The 17,570-nt window shown below is 44.7% G+C and overlaps 1 protein-coding gene across 7 annotated transcripts in view; it reads left to right on the forward strand.

Moving 5' to 3' along the window:
* The window catches only part of ino80 (INO80 complex ATPase subunit), a 115,870-nt gene that overhangs the window by 1,556 nt on the left and 96,744 nt on the right, over positions 1-17,570 (forward strand). For 3 of the 7 annotated variants that reach the window (XM_045721115.1, XM_045721120.1, XM_045721116.1), the window contains exons 2-16: positions 169-240; positions 452-651; positions 2,919-3,070; positions 3,253-3,320; positions 3,516-3,656; positions 4,416-4,536; positions 4,752-4,957; positions 7,231-7,284; positions 8,143-8,346; positions 9,481-9,682; positions 9,872-9,939; positions 10,078-10,290; positions 10,480-10,560; positions 11,655-11,750; positions 16,462-16,664. In XM_045721115.1, coding sequence (XP_045577071.1) covers positions 494-651; positions 2,919-3,070; positions 3,253-3,320; positions 3,516-3,656; positions 4,416-4,536; positions 4,752-4,957; positions 7,231-7,284; positions 8,143-8,346; positions 9,481-9,682; positions 9,872-9,939; positions 10,078-10,290; positions 10,480-10,560; positions 11,655-11,750; positions 16,462-16,664 — 1,967 coding nt within the window. In that variant the 5' untranslated portion in view covers positions 169-240; positions 452-493. Of the gene's footprint in view, positions 1-168; positions 241-409; positions 652-2,918; positions 3,071-3,252; positions 3,321-3,515; positions 3,657-4,415; positions 4,537-4,751; positions 4,958-7,230; positions 7,285-8,142; positions 8,347-9,480; positions 9,683-9,871; positions 9,940-10,077; positions 10,291-10,479; positions 10,561-11,654; positions 11,751-16,461; positions 16,665-17,570 lie in introns of all 7 variants that reach the window. The other 4 variants (XM_045721119.1, XM_045721121.1, XM_045721117.1 and 1 more) reach the window with 2 other exon arrangements.

The raw sequence follows: 17,570 nt of genomic DNA on the forward strand, positions 1-17,570 counted from the left end.
TCCTCTATCAACTGTTCAACAAATTTTATCAGTTCAACATAAGTTCTTTCAATCTGGTACATGAAAGTGCTTGAAGGTCCATACACTAATTAGTCAATTTTGACAGCTTTGATTGGTGTGGTGCAGTGTGTCATTTGTGTGACTTGTGGCTCTTTCTCTCTGTTTCAGGCCTTTTCACATCTTCTGAACTGACAGTTGTGATTGGAGATAATGAGGATATCCATATCCCATATTAGAAAGGTTCCATTGTTTTGTTAATTTCTGCACAAACATATAATGTCAGTGTTATGTTGCATGCAGAGACTAGCTGTCGGGAGACGACATGGTCCTGACTGAAAAACACAGGAAAGAATCTTTAGCTCTAATATTACAACTTCTGCTCTACCCCCCACATTGCTCTACCCTCCAGATCTCTCTCCATCTAAACCCCCTACATCTCTCTCTCTCCCAGTGAGTATCCCTACCTAGTAGGGCCTACAGGTCTCAGTCCTCCATGGCGTCTGGGGCTGGGCAGACAGAGGCCGACGATGGGGCAGCATGGTCGTCATCAGGCCTGGCCAAGCCTCTTCACCTTCAGCACCTGGAGAGATCCCTGCGCCTTGACAGCTTCCTCCGCCAGACCGCCTCAGTCTTCAACAGAGACCTATCCAGGTAAAGTACAGTTAACCGAGCGGTCAAACTGGCAAATGGTTACAATAGTTTTTCCACCATTTCTTTTTCACATAGGGTATTTTAGAAACATTTAAAATAAGGGCTGTGTTTCGTGCTGGCTTACCCTGGTGTGATGTTTTGAAAACCATGTAAATCTCTCGAAAAAGTTGACTTTTATCATTATATTTGGCTCTTTCCCTGTTTGGGCGCTAGGTTTCATGGGTATTATGACTCATAGTGTGGTACTCAATTTATAATGCAATATATCAGAACAGATACTTATTCAGGTAATATACCAGTGTTTCTCCTATGTTCATTTAGCAGCGGAGCCCAGCTGCTGCTAAATCGTTGCCAAAAACGCATATAAACACATATTTCGACCGAGACACGCTTTGATACTCATGGATACCATTTGTATGTCTCTGCGTGCAGTTTGAAGGTATACTGAACACAAATATAAATGCAACACAACATGCAGCAATTTCAAAGATTTTATTGAGTTACAGTTCATAGAAGGAACTCAATCAATTGAAATAAATAAATGAGGCCCTAATTTATGGATTTCAAATGAGTGGGCCTGGGAGGGCATAGGGTGAGTTCCTTACTAACTAGCGTTAGCACAATGACTGGTAGTCTATGGGAACAGCTAGCTAGCTGTTAGCAATTGCACTAATTATAGTTAGCAACTTCCTTCAAACTGAACGCAGAGACATACATTGTATCCATGAGTTCATCTGACTCTTAAAGCTGCAATATGTCACTTTTTTGGGTGACTCAACCAAATTCACATTGACAGATCTATAGCTCACATTTCTTTCTCATTGAAAGCAAGAAGCGGTAGAGCTGTTCTATGTGCACTAGTTCTATAGTTCCCGTTATGTTTAGTTTTTGGGTCTTTTACTTTTGCTTTTTGTACAACAGCTTTAAACAGATGAAAATGCAATGATTCTCTACACCACTCACATTCGAAGCCAGTTCCACTTCTTTCTTTTTGTCTTTGTTCCCCTCTAATCAGGGACTGATTTAGATCTGGGAACCAGGTGGGTGCAATTAATTAGTAGGTAGAACAGAACCAGCAGGTGCCGGACCTAGTAGGGCAGGGGTATCACTCATTCCATGGAGAGACTGGTGTCTGCTGGTTTTTCCTTTCAATTAAGACCTAGACAACCAGGTGAGGAGAGTTCCTTACTGAGACCTAGACAACCAGGTGAGGGGAGTTCCTTACTGAGACCTAGACAACCAGGTGAGGGGAGTTCCTTACTGAGACCTAGACAACCAGGTGAGGGGAGTTCCTTACTGAGACCTAGACAACCAGGTGAGGGGAGTTCCTTACTGAGACCTAGACAACCAGGTGAGGGGAGTTCCATACTGAGACCTAGACAACCAGGTGAGGGGAGTTCCATACTGAGACCTAGACAACCAGGTGAGGGGAGTTCCTTACTGAGACCTAGACAACCAGGTGAGGGGAGTTCCTTACTGAGACCTAGACAACCAGGTGAGGGGAGTTCCTTACTGAGACCTAGACAACCAGGTGAGGGGAGTTCCTTACTGAGACCTAGACAACCAGGTGAGGGGAGTTCCTTACTGAGACCTAGACAACCAGGTGAGGGGAGTTCCTTACTGAGACCTAGACAACCAGGTGAGGGGAGTTCCTTACTAATCAGGGACCTTAATTCATCAATCAAGTACAAGGGAGGAGCGAAAACCCGCAGACAGTCTGCCCATTGTGGAATGAGTTTGACAGGTGTTGTAGGGCAGGGTTTCCCAAACTCGGTCCTGGGGGTCTCCCCTTGGTGAACCTTTAGTTTTTTGCCCCAGCACTACACAGCTGATTCAAATAACCACCTCATCAAGCTTTGATTATTTGAATCAGCTGTATAGTGCTAGGGCAAATTATAAATGTGCACCAACGGTGGGCCCCAGGCCCCTGCTCTACACTGTACTTGCATGTTTTGTCACACAAACTGAAATTAGGCGAACTAATAGAATTTTAGCAACCAGGAAATATCAATAAATAATATTTATTTATTATTATTATTTTTTCGTAGTGCACCATTTTAATTGCCAAAGTCTTGCACTATCCCTTTCAGATCAGTGTGACGAGTTACAAGTTATATTTGTAGCAAACGGAGTGAGCAGTTGTGTGAATGAGAGCCAGGAGCCCACAGCCACTGCTTGCACCTTATCAATATAATAAAGGCTGGACTAGATGTCTGTGATTATGACATGACTGGGATGACTGGGCTCATGTGTTTGTCATATCACAGTGATGACAGCGACGATGGCGGATTAGGGGAGGGGCCTTCTCTGGGGCCGGCCAATCAGCACGCAGCCTTGGCGATAAAAGAGGAGTCATGTGACCTGGATGAGGAGGGGCTTGTTACCGAGGGCACCACCCTCAACGGAACTCCATCACAAGGTGAAGGGGAGCTTAGGGAGAGTTCACCTGGAACGTTCAAATAGTTGCATGCAGCTTTATAAGTGGTGTACCGACATTGGCTCCATACCAAGTGCAATATCCTGGATCCATATCCAAAATCTCACCCAGATCTTTATTCAAAGCCATTTGATTTTCTTTCACGCTCTTTTTATTCGCCACAGAACACAAGGAAGACAAAGCCGGTCTATACAACTTCTCCAAACTGAAGAAGAGCAGAAAATGGCTCAAGGTATTTTTCATTGATTCATGATTGAGTGTGTTAACATTCAGGGCTGGTTTCCCAAACACAAAGCCTAGTCCTGAACCAAAACAAATGATCATGCTTTTTAGTCCAGAACTAGACTTAATCTGTGTCCAGGAAACCAGTCTATTTAGAGAGATAGTGGGTGGATGTATCTGAATTGTTCTTCGCTCTCCCCCATAGAGTATCCTGTTGAGTGACGACACCAGTGAGTCAGACACAGAGGACTCTGACTTCAGTCTGTCCAGAGAAGAGCTACAGGACATGCTCAGACTGCACCAGTTCACCAGGGAGCATCAGAACAAGTTCCACAACGACAGAGAGGTACACACACACACGTCTAGGCATACACACAGCCATGCATGCGTGTGTATACACAACTATGTTATTACTTGATGTATAGCCGCACGGCCACCACTACTATTGTGCTCGTTGTGATGTCGTTGACTGAACAATGATGACTCTATAGCGATTTATAGAGATTTGTTTTTGCATGGACATTACCATTGAGGGCTTCCACTATTTTAAAGTAGTCAACTGGTTGGGGATTCCTTATAGGTTGGGAGGGATCAGCAAATGAGAGCTTGCCTGAGAGGAAAAGGGTATATGGAGGAGTACATCCACTATTGGAAACAAATGTGACATTTTTGGGGCAGCAGGTAGCCTAGTCTTTAGAGCGTTGGGCCAGTAACTGAAAGGTTGCTAGATCGAATCCCCGAGCTGAAAAGGTAAAGATCTGTCATTCTGCCCCTGAAAAGTGCGTCTTCTTCAAGTTTGTTTGCTTAGTTTGTAAATTGGCATTAGTCTTTATCACCGCCATCTAGTGGCCACAAATGAATGACACACAATGTGTTTCAGGACTCCAGCCCTGCAGGGGGTGGTAAATCACCAATATTAGCTTTAGACTTTATTTTCAAACATCAAAAGAAGGATGAAAATTGACTACATTTTAAAATGGCAATAGCCTAAATGGCGCTGCCCATGTTGTCACAGTCACCATAAAGGCACAGATACAAACTTGACATCTCTATACATCTGCTCCTCTAAATTCCAGTTTGTAACCACTCCCTCCTCTCCTCTCAGCTGCAGCAATATCAGTACTATAGTACGGGACTGCTCTCCTCCCAGGACCCTTTCTATGAACAACAGCGCCACCTGCTGGGCCCCAAGAAGAAGAAGATCAAGGAGGAGAAGAAATTCAAGGGTAAGAAACACAGTTTATTTACTTAGTTATAATTGTCTTTCTTTGCTTTGTTTGTCTTTTTATGGATGATTGTGCCCCCAAACCAATTTCTTTCTACAGGGAATCGTATAGATTTTTAATACTGCTACTAGTGAACAGGTTTACTTGCGTCCTGAAAAATGTCACATTGGTTTCCAGTAATGGATGTCCCTGTCCATATTCCCTTCTCCTCTCAGGCAAGCTAAAGAAGGGCAAGAGGAAAAAGAAGAGAGGGGAGGGGGAGTTCTCAGGCGAGGGGCGGCCGCATGTCACCAAGATCTTCGCCAAGTTTTCCCATGACGCCCCTCTTCCCATGTTGAAGAAGAAACACCTGACCGTAGAGCAGCTGAACGCACGACGACGCAAAGTCTGGCTCACCATCGCCAAGAAGGAGTTCCCCAAGGTACGCTGGGTAGTGTAGTCTGAAAGGTCTACAGGAGTCAGAATGATAACTGTAGGAGTGGATGTAGGTCTTTGTAAATCTGTGAGTTGTTGTGAACTGTCCTCAGGGCCCATATCCATAAAGCGTCTGAGTAGGAGTGCTGATCTGGGATCAGTTTAGCCTTTTACATCATAGTGAATGAGATTATATGGACAGATCCTAGATCAGAATCAATAGGGTTATATGGACAGATCAGAATCAATAGGGTTATATGGACAGATCAGAATCAATAGGGTTATATGGACAGATCAGAATCAATAGGATTATATGGACAGATCAGAATCAATAGGATTATATGGACAGATCAGAATCAATAGGATTATATGGACAGATCGGAATCAATAGGATTATATGGACAGATCGGAATCAATAGGATTACCGTAATTTCCGGACTATTGAGCACACCTGAATATAAGCCGCACCCACTGAATTAAAAAATATATATTATTTTGAACATAAATAAGCCGCAGGTGCTTTAACGAAACACGGCTTGTAACAAAAATAAATAGGATTTAACGAAACACGGCTTGTAGCAAAAATAAATAGGCTTTAACGAAACACGGCTTGTAACAAAAATAAATAGGCTTTAACGAAACACGGCTTGTAATAAAAAATTAGCAGTAAACAGTAGCCTACCAAGAAAGTCATTGCTCCTGACCAAGCTCCCGTGCAGCAGCTCTATTTCCTTTTCCAACAGCCAGATCAATCGCCTTCAACTTGAAAGCTGCATCATATGCGTTTCTCCGTGTCTTTGTCATGATGAGGGTGACAAAATGACTACCGTAATCAGAATGATGGGAAGTTTGAGAGCGCTCGATTTAATCTAAACAGTAAACAAAAAAGTTGTTTGACCTTAACCCGTTCGGCAATTTCATTGGTCTAATGAAAGCTTCATGCCGCCAAAAAACTGAGCACGTCACAGAATGTTTTTTAATTTAAAAAAATATATTATTTGAAAGCGGGAAAAATCGATATATTATCCGCCTCATTGTTTAAAAAGCCTGGGAAAAAAGTAGCGGCTTATAGTCCGGAAATTACGGTATATGGACAGATCAGAATCAATAGGATTATATGGACAGATCAGAATCAATAGGATTATATGGACAGATCAGAATCAATAGGATTATATGGACAGATCAGAATCAATAGGATTATATGGACAGATCAGAATCAATAGGATTATATGGACAGATCAGAATCAATAGGATTATATGGACAGATCAGAATCAATAGGATTATATGGACAGATCAGAATCAATAGGATTATATGGACAGATCAGAATCAATAGGATTATATGGACAGATCAGAATCAATAGGATTATATGGACAGATCAGAATCAATAGGATTATATGGACAGATCAGAATCAATAGGATTATATGGACAGATCAGAATCAATAGGATTATATGGACAGATCAGAATCAATAGGGTTATATGGACAGATCAGAATCAATAGGGTTATATGGACAGATCAGAATCAATAGGATTATATGGACAGATCAGAATCAATAGGGTTATATGGACAGATCGGAATCAATAGGATTATATGGACAGATCAGAATCAATAGGATTATATGGACAGATCAGAATCAATAGGGTTATATGGACAGATCCTAGATCAGAATCAATAGGATTATATGGACAGATCAGAATCAATAGGGTTATATGGACAGATCCTAGATCAGAATCAATAGGGTTATATGGACAGATCCTAGATCAGAATCAATAGGGTTATATGGACAGATCCTAGATCAGAATCAATAGGGTTATATGGACAGATCCTAGATCAGAATCAATAGGGTTATATGGACAGATCCTAGATCAGAATCAATAGGGTTATATGGACAGATCCTAGATCCTGCATCTCAGTGCTTGAGGCGTCACTACAGACCCTGGTTCGATTCCAGGCTGAATCACAACCGGCGGTGATTGCGAGTCCCATAGGGCGGTGCACAATTGGCCCAGTTGGCCCAGCATCATCCGGGTTTGTCCGGGGTAGGCCGTCATTGTAAATAAGAATTTCTTCTTAATTGACTTGCCAAGTTAAATAAATGACTCCTCGATCAGCACTTGCACTCTGAGCTGCTTTGTGGATGCTGGCCCTGATATCTGATTAAAGGATATCTGAGAGGGGCTAAAGTTGATATTTAGAGTATGTGAATGGGTATGAAGGGATGTATTCACGTGAATGGGTATGAAGTGATGTATTCATAATTGCATTATCTTTCTTTAGGCATTCAAGCAAAAAGCATCAGCCAAGAACTTTGTCCTTACCAATGCCAAAAAGGTAAAATGTTTTTAAGGCTTTCCTGACCTATTAAAAGCTAGTGTCTGTATGTATAGATGTTTTAAAGAGTATCCCTGTGTAAGTGTCTCTGTTATTTACCTGAGACAAATCCTGTGTGTAGTTTTTCTGTATATTTTACTTCAAACTAAATGTCTGTATGTGTTCTGTTTTCTTTGTGTGTTTGTGGGTCCTCATCTCTAGCTGGCCCACCAGTGTCTGTCTGATCTTAACCCAGTACCATCTCATTAATCTGTTATCTCCTCTTCATCTCTAGCTGCCCCACCAGTGTCTGTCCGATCTTAACCCAGTACCATCTCATGAATCTGTTATCTCCTCTTCATCTCTAGCTGGCCCACCAGTGTCTGTCCGATCTTAACCCAGTACCATCTCATGAATCTGTTATCTCCTCTTCATCTCTAGCTGCCCCACCAGTGTCTGTCCGATCTTAACCCAGTACCATCTCATGAATCTGTTATCTCCTCTTCATCTCTAGCTGGCCCACCAGTGTCTGTCCGATCTTAACCCAGTACCATCTCATTAATCTGTTATCTCCTCTTCATCTCTAGCTGGCCCACCAGTGTCTGTCTGATCTTAACCCAGTACCATCTCATTAATCTGTTATCTCCTCTTCATCTCTAGCTGCCCCACCAGTGTCTGTCCGATCTTAACCCAGTACCATCTCATTAATCTGTTATCTCCTCTTCATCTCTAGCTGCCCCACCAGTGTCTGTCCGATCTTAACCCAGTACCATCTCATTAATCTGTTATCTCTTCCTCGTCTCCAGCTGGCCCACCAGTGTCTGTCTGATCTTAACCCAGTACCATCTCATTAATCTGTTATCTCCTCTTCATCTCCAGCTGGCCCACCAGTGTATGCGTGAGGTGCGTAGGGCAGCCATCCAAGCCCAGAAGAACTGTAAGGAAACCCTTCCCCGGGCCAGGAGACTGACCAAGGAGATGACGCTCTACTGGAAGAAATATGAGAAGGTGGAGAAGGAACACAGGAAGAGAGCCGAGAAAGAGGCTCTGGAGCAACGCAAACTGGACGAGGAGATGAGAGAGGTGAGACTGGAAAACACACTGCTCTACCACGTCAGAAACATGGCGAGTTACCTTCCTGCCGTATAATGCTCTGATGTAACACACACTGCTCTACCATCAGAAACATGGCGAGTTACCTTCCTGCCGTATAATGCTCTGATGTAACACACACTGCTCTACCATCAGAAACATGGCGAGTTACCTTCCTGCCGTATAATGCTCTGATGTAACACACACTGCTCTACCATCAGAAACATGGCGAGTTACCGTCCTGCCGTATAATGCTCTGATGTAACACACACTGCTCTACCATCAGAAACATGGCGAGTTACCTTCCTGCCGTATAATGCTCTGATGTAACACACACTGCTCTACCATCAGAAACATGACGAGTTACCTTCCTGCCGTATAATGCTCTGATGTAACACACACTGCTCTACCATCAGAAACATGGCGAGTTACCTTCCTGCCGTATAATGCTCTGATGTAACACACACTGCTCTACCACGTCAGAAACATGGCGAGTTACCTTCCTGCCGTATAATGCTCTGATGTAACACACACTGCTCTACCATCAGAAACATGGCGAGTTACCTTCCTGCCGTATAATGCTCTGATGTAACACACAGTGCTCTACCATCAGAAACATGACGAGTTACCTTCCTGCCGTATAATGCTCTGATGTAACACACAGTGCTCTACCATCAGAAACATGACGAGTTACCTTCCTGCCGTATAATGCTCTGATGTAACACACAGTGCTCTACCATCAGAAACATGGCGAGTTACCTTCCTGCCGTATAATGCTCTGATGTAACACACACTGCTCTACCATCAGAAACATGACGAGTTACCTTCCTGCCGTATAATGCTCTGATGTAACACACCTGATTCTACTTGTCACTTGGTTAGCTGAATCCGGTGTGTTACAGTAAAGTTGGAGTAAAAGCCTGCGCATCCAGAAGCTCTCCAGTCGGGTTGGTCACCCCTCCACCACGTAAACAAACGTCTAGGGATCTCCCTAAAATGATTTCAGATTAAAAACGGATCAAAACAAATGCTTAAACTCACCACATGTCAAGGATTAACGCTACCTATCTCTCTCTGTGTCTCTGTCTCTCTGTGTCTGTGTCTGTCTCTCTGTCTCCCTCCCAGGCGAAGCGTCAGCAGCGTAAGCTGAACTTCCTGATCACCCAGACAGAGCTGTACGCCCACTTCATGGGGGGTAAGGGTCCTGGGGAGGAGGATGGGGGAGAGGAGGACATTCTCAACAAGCTGGACGACACCAACTCTCACAGGCAGATGACCGTCGGGGGAGGGTTGATGGTCAACGTTGGACAGGAGGACTACGGTAATGGTTGTTACTTTTTTATCATTCTAAACATATTCCAGTTACTTCATTTTAAATCTCAATAGCCAAATACAATCCTGATTGATTGGATCTCAAGCATTTCCTTTTTTTTTTATTTTGTGCTTGATTATGAAGAGAGGAACATGACCATTTTTTAGTGCAGTTGTAACAGTGTTGAATTGTTGTGCGTCTCAGATAGTGAATACTACAAGTCTCAGGCCTTAAGGAACGCTAAAGAAGCCTACGGCATACACCAGGCCAGAGTAAGTACCAGTAATACCTCTGGCACCACGTCAACATGAGTCCACCCAGATAGACATGTCCACTCAACATGGAACAATGACTCTATTCCCAGCGTTCTCAAAGTAAGACGGTCCACTTTTTTTTTCTCTCCCTTGAAGACGCGTCTCTTTGACGAGGAGGCTAAGGACAGTCGCTGTGCCTCCCTGCACCAGGCCAGTGGGGGGTCAGGGTCAGGGTTCGGGGAGAGCTACAGCCTGTCTAACCCTTCCATCCAGGCCGGAGAGGACATCCCCCAGCCAACCATCTTCAACGGGAAATTGAAGGGTTACCAGCTGAAAGGCATGAACTGGCTGGCTAACCTCTATGAACAGGTGAACACAAGCTTCAAAATATCAACTTTTCATTCTTTGTTGGTCTGTGTTGCTCTCTCTCTTCCCCCCCACAACACACACACACACACACACACACACACACACACACACACACACACACACACACCTGTCATGTATCCCAGTACTCTCACTTTTCTCAGCAGTGACGTCCTGTCTCCCTCTCCGTAGGGTATCAATGGTATCCTAGCAGATGAGATGGGTCTGGGGAAGACTGTTCAGAGCATCGCTCTGCTGGGTCACCTGGCTGAGGTAAGCAGCACACCTGAGTCAAATACTTGCTTTCGTTTACCTGGTCTCTTCCAAACCTTTGTACTTGATTTCCTTTGTGCTTGGCATGCAGAAGCCGCAAAGTTTCATTGTAAGTCAAAAATGTGTTGTAGTATTGTAATTTTTTATTACGGGGGCCGATTGTTGATGAATCATGTGAATGGGAACAGTCCAGCTGTATCCATGGGCCCCAAGGTGTTTTAAATGACAGGGAGGGGAAATAGAATAATGTTTTGGGAATTTGAGCCCACTCTCTAGAACACCATATCCCACAGGAAGACATGTTTCACAGCTTAGTGTTTCCTGTTTTTCTCGCACACGCACACACTGTCTTGTACAGCTAAACTTTTGGGGACACACAATTCAGTCCCATTCCCTAACCCATACTCTTACAATCACCCTAATCTTAACCCAAAACCTAACCCTAGCTCCTAAACCTAACCCCAAACCTAACCCTAGCTGAGCCTAACCCTAGCTCCTAAACCTAAACCTACCCTAGCCCCTAAACCTAACCCTAGCCCCTAAACCTAACCCTAGCCCCTAAACCTAACCCCAAACCTAACCCTAGCTCCTAACCCTAGCCCCTAAACCTAACCCTAGCCCCTAAACCTAACCCCAAACCTAACCCTAGCTCCTAAACCTAACCCTAACCCCTAAACCTAACCCTAGCTCCTAACCCTAGCTCCTAAACCTAACCCTAGCTCCTAAACCTAACCCTAGCTCCTAAATCTAACCCTAGCTCCTAACCCTAGCCCCTAAACCTAACCCTAGCCCCTAACCCTAGCCCCTAAACCTAACCCTAGCCCCTACCCTAACCCCAAACCTAACCCTAACCCCAAACCTAACCCTAGCTCCTAAACCTTAATGTAACACTAATTCTAACCTTAACCCTAAACCCCTAGAAATTGCATTTGACCTCGTGGGGACTAACAAAATGTCCCCAGTTGGTCAAATGTTTGTTTGTTTACTGTTGTTTTGGGGACTTCTGGTCCCCACAAGAATAGTTAAACACGTCCACACCCACATGCATGTCAGGGTGACTGACTGAGTGAGTGTCTCTGTCCTGTCCTCTGCAGCGTGACAACATCTGGGGCCCGTTCCTCATCATCTCTCCTGCCTCCACACTGAATAACTGGCACCAGGAGTTTACACGCTTTGTCCCCAAATTCAAGGTGAGACATCAGGATCCTACTGTTGCTCTGACACCATCTGTCCATCAGCTGTTCTGTCCATCAGCTGTTCTGTCCATCAGCTGTTCTGTCTCAGCTGTTCTGTCCATCTCTCTCTATCAGCTGTTCTGTCCATCAGCTGTTCTGTCCATCTCTGTCTATCAGCTGTTCTGTCCGTCAGCTGTTCTGTCCGTCAGCTGTTCTGTCCATCAGCTGTTCTGTCCATCAGCTGTTCTGTCCGTCTCTCTCCATCAGCTGTTCTGTCCGTCTCTCTCCATCAGCTGTTCTGTCCGTCTCTCTGTCTATCAGCTGTTCTGTCGTTAGCTTTTCTCTCGTTAGCTTTTCTGTCCATCTGTCCAGCAGCTGTTCTGTCCATCAGCTGTTCTCTCCATCAGCTGTTCTGTCCATCGTCCATCAGCTGTTCTGTCCATCGTCCATCAGCTGTTCTGTCCATCGTCCATCTGCTGTTCTGTCCATCGTCCATCAGCTGTTCTGTCCATCGTCCATCAGCTGTTCTGTCCATCAGCTGTTCTGTCCATCGTCCATCAGCTGTTCTGTCCATCGTCCATCAGCTGTTCTGTCCATCGTCCATCAGCTGTTCTGTCCATCAGCTGTTCTGTCCATCAGCTGTTCTGTCCATCAGCCAACAGCTGTTCTGTCCATCAGCCAACAGCTGTTCAGTCCATCAGCTGTTCTGTCCATCTGCCATCAGCTGTTCTGTCCATCTGCCATCAGCTGTTCTGTCCATCAGCTGTTCTGTCCATCGTCCATCAGCTGTTCTGTCCATCGTCCATCAGCTGTTCTGTCCATCGTCCATCAGCTGTTCTGTCCATCAGCTGTTCTGTCCATCAGCTGTTCTGTCCATCAGCTGTTCTGTCCATCAGCCATCAGCTGTTCTGTCCATCAGCCAACAGCTGTTCAGTCCATCAGCTGTTCTGTCCATCTGCCATCAGCTGTTCTGTCCATCTCTGTCTATCAGCTGTTCTGTCCATCAGCTGTTCTGTCCATCGTCCATCAGCTGTTCTGTCCATCAGCTGTTCTGTCCATCAGCTGTTTTGTCCATCAGCTGTTTTGTCCATCAGCTGTTTTGTCCATCAGCTGTTCTGTCCATCTCTCTCTATCAGCTGTTCTGTCCATCAGCTGTTCTGTCCATCAGCTGTTCTGTCCATCAGCTGTTCTGTCCATCGTCCATCAGCTGTTCTGTCCATCAGCTGTTCTGTCCATCAGCCATCAGCTGTTCTGTCCATCAGCCATCAGCTGTTCTGTCCATCAGCCATCAGCTGTTCTGTCCATCAGCCATCAGCTGTTCGTCCATCAGCCATCAGCTGTTCGTCCATCAGCCATCAGCTGTTCGTCCATCAGCTGTTCTGTCCATCGTCCATCAGCTGTTCTGTCCATCGTCCATCAGCTGTTCTGTCCATCGTCCATCAGCTGTTCTGTCCATCAGCTGTTCTGTCCATCGTCCATCAGCTGTTCTGTCCATCAGCTGTTCTGTCCATCAGCCATCAGCTGTTCTGTCCATCAGCTGTTCTGTCCATCAGCCATCAGCTGTTCTGTCCATCAGCTGTTCTGTCCATCAGCCATCAGCTGTTCTGTCCATCAGCTGTCTATCAGCTGTTCTGTCCATCGTCCATCAGCTGTTCTGTCCATCAGCTGTTCTGTCCATCAGCCATCAGCTGTTCTGTCCATCAGCCATCAGCTGTTCTGTCCATCAGCTGTTCTGTCCGTCAGCCATCAGCTGTTCTGTCCATCTCTGTCTATCAGCTGTTCTGTCCATCAGCTGTTCTGTCCATCGTCCATCAGCTGTTCTGTCCATCAGCTGTTCTGTCCATCAGCTGTTCTGTCCATCAGCTGTTCTGTCCATCTCTCTCTATCAGCTGTTCTGTCCATCAGCTGTTCTGTCCATCTCTCTCTATCAGCTGTTCTGTCCATCAGCTGTTCTGTCCATCAGCTGTTCTGTCCATCAGCTGTTCTGTCCATCAGCTGTTCTGTCCATCAGCTGTTCTGTCCATCAGCTGTTCTGTCCATCAGCTGTTCTGTCCATCAGCTGTTCTGTCCACCTCTCTCTATCAGCTGTTCTGTCCATCAGCTGTTTTGTCTATCAGCTGTCCATCTCTCTCTATCAGCTGTTCTTTCCATCAGCTGTTCTGTCCATCTCTCTCTATCAGCTGTTCTGTCCATCAGCTGTCCTGTCCATCTCTCTCTATCAGCTGTTCTGTCCATCAGCTGTTCTGTCCATCTCTCTCTATCAGCTGTTCTGTCCACCAGCTGTTCTGTCCATCAGCTGTTCTGTCCATCAGCTGTTCTGTCCATCAGCTGTTCTGTCCATCTCTCTATCAGCTGTTCTGTCCATCAGCTGTTCTGTCCATCTCTCTCTCTATCAGCTGTTCTGTCTATCTCTCTATCAGCTGTTCTGTCTATCTCTCTATCAGCTGTTCTGTCTATCTCTCTATCAGCTGTTCTGTCTATCTCTCTATCAGCTGTTCTGTCTATCTCTCTATCAGCTGTTCTGTCTATCTCTCTATCAGCTGTTCTGTCTATCTCTCTATCAGCTGTTCTGTCTATCTCTCTATCAGCTGTTCTGTCTATCTCTCTATCAGCTGTTCTGTCTATCTCTCTATCAGCTGTTCTGTCTATCTCTCTATCAGCTGTTCTGTCTATCTCTCTATCAGCTGTTCTGTCCATCTCTCTCTCTATCAGCTGTTCTGTCCATCTCTCTCTCTATCAGCTGTTCTGTCCATCTCTCTCTCTATCAGCTGTTCTGTCCATCTCTCTCTCTATCAGCTGTTCTGTCTATCTCTCTATCAGCTGTTCTGTCTATCTCTCTATCAGCTGTTCTGTCTATCTCTCTATCAGCTGTTCTGTCTATCTCTCTATCAGCTGTTCAGTCCATCTCTCTCTCTCTATCAGCTGTTCAGTCCATCTCTCTCTCTCTATCAGCTGTTCTGTCTATCTCTCTCTCTCTATCAGCTGTTCTGTCTATCTCTCTATCAGCTGTTCAGTCCATCTCTCTCTCTCTATCAGCTGTTCTGTCTATCTCTCTATCAGCTGTTCTGTCTATCTCTCTATCAGCTGTTCAGTCCATCTCTCTATCAGCTGTTCAGTCCATCTCTCTCTCTCTATCAGCTGTTCTGTCTATCTCTCTATCAGCTGTTCTGTCTATCTCTCTATCAGCTGTTCTGTCTATCTCTCTATCAGCTGTTCTGTCTATCAGCTGTTCAGTCCATCTCTCTATCAGCTGTTCAGTCCATCTCTCTATCAGCTGTTCAGTCCATCTCTCTATCAGCTGTTCAGTCCATCTCTCTCTCTCTATCAGCTGTTCTGTCTATCTCTCTATCAGCTGTTCTGTCTATCTCTCTGTCAGCTGTTCTGTCTATCTCTCTATCAGCTGTTCTGTCTATCTCTCTATCAGCTGTTCTGTCTATCTCTCTATCAGCTGTTCAGTCCATCTCTCTATCAGCTGTTCAGTCCATCTCTCTATCAGCTGTTCAGTCCATCTCTCTATCAGCTGTTCAGTCCATCTCTCTATCAGCTGTTCAGTCCATCTCTCTATCAGCTGTTCAGTCCATCTCTCTATCAGCTGTTCAGTCCATCTCTCTATCAGCTGTTCTGTCCATCTCTCTATCAGCTGTTCAGTCCATCTCTCTATCAGCTGTTCTGTCCATCTCTCTATCAGCTGTTCTGTCCATCTCTCTATCAGCTGTTCAGTCCATCTCTCTATCAGCTGTTCAGTCCATCTCTCTATCAGCTGTTCAGTCCATCTCTCTATCAGCTGTTCAGTCCATCTCTCTATCAGCTGTTCTGTCTATCTCTCTATCAGCTGTTCAGTCCATCTATCTCTCTCTATCAGCTGTTCTGTCCATCTCTCTATCAGCTGTTCAGTCCATCTCTCTCCTTTGGTTAAACTTTTCAGCCTATTGGTTCTGCCTCTGTGTTAATTGACTGTATATATGACCTGTATGTGTTATATTGTGTGAGGGGATAATACAAACACCCTGTATAATCTGAAGGTGTGAGAACCTGTGGTTGTTTAGGTGCCTTATTCCGATTGTCCTTTAGGGGGCAGCATAGTATTATATGACTTATGGTAACTATGAATCAGAGGCGTGGTATCTTACAACGCACACACACACACACACACACACACCCTCCTCCATATACACCGACTTTTACTGCAAAACCATCATTGTTGGATGTTTTTCAGAAGACAGTAAATCAAGTGTTTCACCGTGGTGATGAGGTGTTAACAAACATCAGATAAGTATCACTTCCTGAGAACGAGACAGGCGGAGAAACTGACCCGGCAACAATGGACGACACACACACAATGGAGCCTCGGCCAGTATTTGTGTTGAGGGATTCATTATGGTCCCGTCACATAGTTTAACATAACGTCTCATCAACAATCCATGGAGTCAGAGTTGAAATGTTTTCTCACTAAAACAATAAGACTTTAAAAAAAAAAAATTTTTTTTAAGAAAGTCACTTTGTAAAGTGTTCCTTTCTACTGGAAAAAGTCAGAAGGTTACAATTTTAACATTCTGTTGTGATAAAATAACTATATTCAATTAGAAACAAAAGTTCAACACAGACTAAGTGTCTAAACTCCTTTCTAGATCTGCCTCCATGATACCTGGACCTCCTTGAGAGAATAAACAGAGCAGATTCACATATTATATTCATTTATTAACCCTTTGTGCCGTTTGTCCCTCAGGTTCTGCCGTACTGGGGGAACCCTCACGACCGCAAAGTGATCAGGAAGTTCTGGAGCCAGAAAACCCTGTACACCCAGAATGCTCCGTTCCACGTGGTGATCACCAGTTACCAGCTGGTAGTTCAGGATGTCAAGTACTTCCAGAGGGTGAAGTGGCAGTACATGGTTCTAGATGAAGCCCAGGCCCTGAAGAGCAGTACCAGGTAAACCCTGACCCCTAGACCAGGGCTCTTCAACTAGTCAGTCATGGGACAATTTTTTTACTGACTGGATGGTCGGTCGGCGGGGGGGGTAGAAAATATTTACAAATATATACTTTTTTTTTACTGCAAATTAAACACACGACGCCAAAACAGATTATATTTGATATAAAAATCTCATTATTACATTTCTGTATGATCACGTCTTTCTATAGTGAATAATTGGGAACAGATTTCCAAAATCACTTGGGAGATTATTTCCTGGTGTTTATACAGTTTTATGTCCAACAATGAAAATCTAAATATAAAGATGGAACCCTGCAGTCCCTGATTTGAAGGGAACAATGAAAAGAAGCAGTGGAACTGGCTTCGAGTTCCAGAGTTGAGTTTGAGGACCCTAGACACTAACCCCTAGACCCTAACCCCTAGACACTACCCCTAGAGGGTCAAGTGGCAGTACATGTTTCTGGATGAGGCCTAGTCCCTAAAGAGCAGTACCATGTAAACCATAACCTATAGATCCTATCCCCTGTACTCCTAGACACTAACCCCTACCCCCTGGACTCCTAGACACTAACCCCTACCCCCTGGACTCCTAGACACTAACCCCTACCCCCTGGACTCCTAGACACTAACCCCTGGACGCCTAGACACTAACTCCTATCCCCTGGACTCCTAGACACTAACTCCTACCCCCTAGACTCCTAGACACTAATAGATCAACATCTGTTTTGTCACATGCTTGGTAAACAACAGGTGTGGACTAACAGTGGAAAGGTAAACAACAGGTGTAGACTAACAGTGGAAAGGTAAACAACAGGTGTGGACTAACAGTGGAAAGGTAAACAACAGGTGTGGACTAACAGTGGAAAGGTAAACAACAGGTGTGGACTAACAGTGAAAAGGTAA

The sequence above is a fragment of the Salmo salar genome, chromosome ssa06, assembly GCF_905237065.1.
Source record: "Salmo salar chromosome ssa06, Ssal_v3.1, whole genome shotgun sequence".
In the NCBI taxonomy this organism is placed as follows: Eukaryota; Metazoa; Chordata; class Actinopteri; order Salmoniformes; family Salmonidae; genus Salmo; species Salmo salar.